General features: G+C 32.4%; 1 protein-coding gene across 1 annotated transcript in view; it reads left to right on the top strand.

Moving 5' to 3' along the window:
• The window catches only part of LOC111630129 (nose resistant to fluoxetine protein 6-like), a 35,059-nt gene that overhangs the window by 19,884 nt on the left and 7,822 nt on the right, over positions 1-7,353 (top strand). Inside the window, exons 6-7 of the mRNA XM_023374156.1 lie at positions 1,712-1,831; positions 3,149-3,272. Of these exons, the coding sequence (XP_023229924.1) occupies positions 1,712-1,831; positions 3,149-3,272 (244 nt within the window). The remainder of the gene's footprint in view (positions 1-1,711; positions 1,832-3,148; positions 3,273-7,353) is intronic.

Raw genomic sequence — 7,353 nt, forward strand, 5'->3', positions numbered from 1 at the left:
GTTAATTTTGAAGAAAAAGCTTCAAATTTTATTTTCTTTTGTCTCGCCTTTCTGTGAAATTTGACACTGATGAGTCATTGTTTACACAGCTGGATGACCTTGAGAACAGCTGGAGTCGGATTTCCCGGGGCATTCTCATAGACGTCTCGGGAGGACAAGGGTTTAAAGTAGGGTGAATACTAACTAGGCCTATATTTTTAAAAAATTAAAAATTTTATTGTGATTTCCGATCCCCCCTAATTAAATAAATTTATATAAAATAAAATATATTAATTAAAAACTATTGGAGGTCGTTTTTGACATCAGAAAGCAGATTTAAATAACTTTACCGAAATCAAATCCATGCACTACAACTTAGGAACCATGAAATAAATTTGATAAAAAACTTCCATTAAAAACAATTAAGCCTTAATCGAGCGTTATCAAAGGCTCATTAAAATCGCGATAAAACTTTTTTTTGCGCGGGCAAAAAATTTTGAAAAAATTTGGGGACTTAAAAATTTTCCAAAAATTCCAAAAAATTTTTTTGGCAAAAGTGGCCTTAACTACCGAATTTTTCATAACGCTATGTAACATTCCCGAATTTTCTCGGGACCGGACTTAATTATTAATCAAGTTTAACGTAAATGTATGATCTGGCTTACAAGGGGACCTTACGGTCTCGGAAATTCAGTTCGGGATGAGACTTTGCAGGTTAGTAGTATACCTCAAGGGTGTCCACCCAGAAGAATTGTAAAGCGCACTAGCAACAAGATTCTGAGAAAAAAGGTTCTAAAGTTTTAAGCGCAGCTCATATACCGATCGATTTTATACTATGGCAGCACAGCGAAACGGCTGAGCCTGTAGCGAACTCTCTTGCCACGCGGATGATCTAGGTTCGATTGTACCTTCGGTTAACTTTTTTTTTAATTGTTTTAAAAATTGTAACAACTTTTAAATAAAGTTAATGACCTGAAAATATTATCAATTAAATCATAAATAACTCTCAACTTTCACACCTGGGAGCTAATTATTCCGTGAGTTTTCACAAGTCAGCAGCAAAAGTGGCACTTTCATATAACTTTCCGACCTATCGTCGAAAATTCATGGGTTGAAAATAACAAGGAATTAAAAAATTCTTCAATTTTAAAACGAATATTTTAAACCTCTCCATAGCTTAAAATATTTTTAAAAAGTTGAATAATTTCAAATGCATTTGTAATGGAGGTAAATTAAAACATTAATTTTAATTAAAAATTTTAAGAAATTTTAACTTTAGAGCCTTTTTTCTCAGAATCTTGTTGCTAGTGCGCTTTACAATTCTTCTGGGTGGACACCCTTGAGGTATAGTACTAACCTGCAAAGTCTCATCCCGAACTGAATTTCCGAGACCGTAAGGTCCCCTTGTTAGTGGAATAAGACAACACAAGAAATAAGTGATTTGTTTCAGGAAGAAGTTCTAAAAAACTACTCTCAGATACGTAACGAAATTCCAAAATACTTCACGTGACCACACCGTTGGGTAGGAGCGAACTCGCTACAAACTACTTGTGTTTTTTGTGATCAGCATGAAGTAGCGGAATGATATTAATGTATGAGTAATATCAGTAATATAACTCTGAATTACATGTGTAGAAATACCAAGTAATTACGTATATGTTAGAAACCATCGCGTTTAATTCTGCGTAATTTATATGCTAAACAGAAATCAATGTATATCGTTTAATTCTAGATGGCCGAAGTATGGAAAAATTATCACAGTGATGTTAATTGTGGCAGGAGTTGTATCACACATTACTGATACGATTATATATAAAGATCATACAATGTTTGGTTACTCTATCGATGCTATGTAAGTACTAAAATTTTTTATAAATTCTTTTGCAGTATATTAGAGTGTAAATTTATAATGCATGTATACATTTTCACACACAAAAAAGAGTATTTAAATTTTATTGTCAAGTAGAGTAATACAATACAACACCTTTTATATTTTAAGATACTATTGCGAAAACCGGTTAAAATCAAAATGTTTCTTTGCGATTTGTATGTTGTAATGCCAACTTTAGAAAATATTAATTATTATAAACACAAGAATAAAGAATGGTGTACCGGGTGATTTAAGAATGGTGTACCGGGTGAATAAAGAATGGTGTACCGGGTTTATTAGAGTATTCCTGTTCGACTCTGTCCAGGGAAATAATTAACAATTTCAATGCAACCAAATACAGTATGGTAGACAAAAAGAATAAATTTACATAAAAATATCATACGAAAATGATCTAATACGAAAATCACTAGCGAAAAAGCAGTCAAATCTTAATTCATGGGACATAAAAAGCATCACAAACGACTAATTCAAATCGATCTAACAACACATTGCTCAGACTTCAGATTTTGCAATACCAGAATGGGGACACGCCTAGTGTTCCTAGTGGTAAGAATGGATACAAAATTTTATACGAAAATATTTTCTGCGTGAAATGAAATTTCTTGATACCAGTTATGAAGGCTTTCGGACAGCTCAGTATTTGTGTAAATAGCGTTGAATAGAATTACTTAGTTTACCATCATACAATATTTTTGAGTGGTTATTAGTTTTGTTTTTAATATTATTAATGAACTACGAAGAGTTCAACCTTCATAGTGCATGAAGTAAGGAAATGATGTGCATGCCCACATAATCTGAAAAATGGACAAATGTTTCCATTCATAATAAGATAAAAATTCGACTGCAAAATAAGGGAACGTGATTTTTTAAATAACTTTTTCTTTCCTGTAGGCACTATGATGCATTTTTTAACAAGTCTGTTATGGGATTGGAACGCCCACGATAACGCGGTCTACTGTATATATGTGTAGCCATGTTATACACATATTTTAGTACACGTGTTAAAATGAACAAACTCCAAAAAATTTTTCTGTTTTCAACTTGTCTAAGAAAAAATCGGGCATAATATATGAGTGTGGTTTTCCGTTCTTCATATTTGTCGTTAGGCTCTGAAACGTATAAATTGTTTATAATATGCAAAATGTAGATTGGCTGTATTTGAATGTGTTTTTTCAATTTATCAACTTTTTCTTCAACTTGTTAAAATAGAAAAGTTTTAAATTTATTTTAATTCTACAATATTAATATATTTTATATTGTTTTTTTGGTTATTTTTAGAAAACATGCAAATTATTCAACTCGCAATTACTGGAAACCTTATTATTCACATCTTAACTCATTTTTTACTGGATTTTTATTCGGATGCTTTTTGTCGAAGAAAAAAGAAATTAAATTTGGATATGTAAGTATCAGTATGTTTTTACGAAACGCATACAATTTTACAAAATAACAGCGAGTATCAATAATTAATCTACGCCAAAGATTCGTAACTCTGTCTAAGGATGGAGTTACGAATCTTTGGAGTAGTTTAATTACGAATCTTTGGAGTTACAAGTCTTTGGTACTAGTTTAAGGACCGAGTTACGAATCTAGATTTTTTTCGTAACAACCCAGGAAATGCGGAAGATATTTCGGTTAGAAATCACTACCAAAAAACTCCTTTATGTCAGTTTTCACATTGTAAGCAGAAACATTTTATTTGTACAATACACTGATGCTATTAAAAAATCTTGGTGATGCAGGTTAATTACGAGTGTCGCGTAACTAGGAAAATATGAAACAAAAGAGAATAAACAGTGTGTTTTACACTCGACTTTATCCTTTCTAATGCAATTCATATGCGGTGCCGGTATTTTCATGGTGCCAACAACAACTTATCCATAAATCGTATTTTGTGTTTCTACAGATTGAACTATTATCCGCTGCTCGCAAAACCAAAAGTGACAGAGTGGAAAGATTTAATACTAATTTAGTTTTTACAAATAATTTTCGTATATATTCAAACACGAAAATAGTAAATAAAATTCATAAATATTGTATAACGAGCATCATCACAATGCCAGGCTGCAATTTTTAACCATGTTTTTAATTAACATAATTTAAAATATATGCTGTCCACCTCAGATTAATATTGTTTTGCCCCTGTACATCATATTTTTTAGCAGTGAAGTCTACAGGTCCTTTATTAAGAGGAAAGGTTTGAATTGAAATAACGAGATTTGTGGTTCGCGTCATAACTTCACATATATAGTTAATCGTTTTCTCTACTCTTTCCATATCGGATTTTCAAAATTTTTTCTAATATCCTTCTCGAGATTAAGAAGAGACACACACAGCTTGCCAGACAACAGTGAGAATTTATATGTCTAGTGTTTACAAATTGCATGCAGCCAATAAAATTAAAATTGCATCTATTGATCGAACATCCTCGACTTCAGCATATTAACAGTGCGCTTAACGCCTGCAATCACCACATATGTTCGATTACATTAGTTACCATTACCGATTTGAATTTCCAAACGCAACTGTAGTGGCTTCCACACACTTCTCAGATTTCATTGTTAATAATTAATGGTTATATCGTGTTCAGCTAACAGATGTTTTTGTATATTTAACAGCTTTCGTTATCTAATTAATATAGATATGCGATGTAATTTTAAAAGTTGTGAGATTGAACAAATCATCAATTTAAAATATTGTATCCTTTGTGAAGAAGCGTATTTTAAACATCCTACATTTCGCTTGGATAAACTCAAGTTGAAACTTTTTTCGATAAACAGCATATAAGGCATATTAAGAGTTATTATTTTCAGAATGGATATAAAGTCGTAGAGACAGTAAAATAACGTTGTGATGTGTATGGAGAAGATCTCCCTTTCTAGAAGTTTTGAAGTAGACGATACGAAACATACTGAGTTCCGCAATGCTAAATACATGTAACCGAACATAGAAAATAAAGATTAAAAAACACTGAAAAATCATTTACTAGTGTAAGAATGCAACTATGCAAACGCGAATCTAGTAGCGAGTGAAAAGTTGCAAGTACTGTAGTCCTCTCCTCACAAAGAAAATCTATAGCAAGCGACAAACAAAACAACTCGCTAGCGAAGGCAAACTTCTCTCTGACAAATGTCTGACAGAGTTTGATGCTTTTCGCATGTTGCCTCTTTTCGCTAAATAATGTTATGTGCCTTTTCATAACTCTTATCAAGAGTATTGGTAGTGACTTCCCACCAAGTAAAAATGTCATACAGGAATCAAAGTTGCCGATTTCCGGGAATCGATTCTTCTGCTCTCTAAACAGCTAAAGTAATTCCGAATACCTCGTACGAAAGAAAATAAATTGTGTTCGTAGGTAGTTTGCAAAATTTCAAAATTATGTTTAATGCGGTTGCCGAAATACAAGCTATCAAAACTTGCAAAAAGCTGTACTTTTTTCTTCTTCATTATCCGGCAATGCACACGCACAGTAGAAACGGAACCAGGCCCACCGGTGGCCAAGCTGTTTCGTTCCCTGAATACTGGTAGTTCAATCGTTGGTTTGCGCTTATCCCAAATGGGCAGGCCACGTAAAGTTTTATAGGTTTTCTCCACGTCTGTAACGACTGAATAGACAGCAATTACCGTTAAAAGACTTCCTGGAATGTATTAATCTCAGCGTAACAATCATCGTAAACGCATACAACAACAATTACGGCTTAATTTTATTCTTGCAAAGATAAAATTGCATGGAAACAAATGAATTTTATTCAAAATGTTGCTCAGGATTTCAAAAGCTAAAGACAAGCATTTTACTTGGAAGCGGTACTCGCAAAATTTTTACTTGTATTATTGTTTCCCACATTTCGTCTCCAAGCGCCGAGCTTATCTTTACCAAAGGAAAACTTTTAAGAAAAATTTTGACTGTCATCGAATTTGTCATAAATTTTTACTTGGCGTTATTTTCTTCATCTCAGTTGTTTTAGTTCTGATATATAAATATATTAATATTTTGAAACTATATGTGTTATAAACTAGCTAATTATACTCAATTTATAAGGAGAAATATCTCCTCGTAGCTAAAGAGTTTATAAAAAATTATTAGTTTGGTTCATTTGGTTACAGAAACGTGACACGTGGCCAGATATCCCACGTGCCACGTTGCTGTAACTAAGCGTGCTTTCTGTTATATTATATGTTGTATAATGCACAAGACTGACAAAACTTAGATTATTATTTATTACTACTAAAGAAGAGACACTCGTTATGGACTGTATGACAGACGACAGACGACTTTTGTTTTTTGTTGGCCGCTATGTGTCGCCACCAGTACATATCGTAACACGCCCTTTTTTTTTGAAAATACAAACATTAACAATATATACTATGTTTACAACTTTTGTGGACTTTNATTAAGCCTGAGAACTTAGCAGATGTTTAGCTCCCAGGTGTAAAAGTTGACAGTTATTAAACGAAAGTATAGCTACAATGTGAAATGATAAAGTGGTATAAACACACGGAAAGTCCGAATTCGGATTCTCACAACAGCGATAGATCAGTTTCTCATTATAATTAATAATGACGAACCTGTCAATCGTTCAAGTGATAGTTATGTCATCAATAATCTTCCTGATACAAATAGACTCTATTATTTGTGTTTTATATTATATGTGAAATTCCAACTGTAACAAAATGTTAATTTAATTCTTGTAGAAAATCTTCTACATAAGTATTCATTGGAGACATTTACGATGACAATGTTTTCGGCATCAGTATTATTGGAAAAATTCGTTATACGAAAATATTCATTAAATACTGAATATATTAAATATGTAGACAATGTTCATGTATAGTACACAAGTGATTCGCATTATTAGCCTACAACTTTTTGGTGCAAGTATATTTTACAGTCGAAAGGCTATAAAAATACGTATATCTCTTAATACGTCTCAACAATAAATGTAATATTATTTATATACAAAGTCGAGTATCACTAAGAAAGTGAAGAATTCATGTTCTACTTTGATTAATTTACTACCTAAAGATTTTTCACTTGTACTGTTACCAGCGGGTATCATTAGTCATACTAGTAAATCTGAGTGCAAATAACACATGCTACTAATGGGTAAAATTAAGGCACATTAAGCACAGTTACGGATACTGTAAGGTCTCCTTTTATGCGGATTATTTTTATGCGATTTTGAAGTTGTGCGGTTTGTATTTCATCCAAAAATTTCTTGGACAAACATACATATAGGCTTGTTTAGGCAGCCCGCGTATAGACAGTCTCCAAAAATCGTGGAACGCTCAAAGCTCACTCCATTTGTTCCACTGACATATAACGTTTATGGATGTAAAGGACAGCTAGATCTACCTTAATCGCTTTAGTTCCTAGCAATTTTTTATATAAATGTAATTAAACATAAAAAATACTTAAAACTAAAAAAAAACGAAAGAAATGCGTTAATTTTGAAGAAAAAGCTTCAAAGTTTAACTTCCTTTGT

Source organism: Centruroides sculpturatus, unplaced genomic scaffold, assembly GCF_000671375.1.
Source record: "Centruroides sculpturatus isolate CEXI.00-Female unplaced genomic scaffold, Cexi_2.0 scaffold540, whole genome shotgun sequence".
Classification (NCBI taxonomy): Eukaryota; Metazoa; Arthropoda; class Arachnida; order Scorpiones; family Buthidae; genus Centruroides; species Centruroides sculpturatus.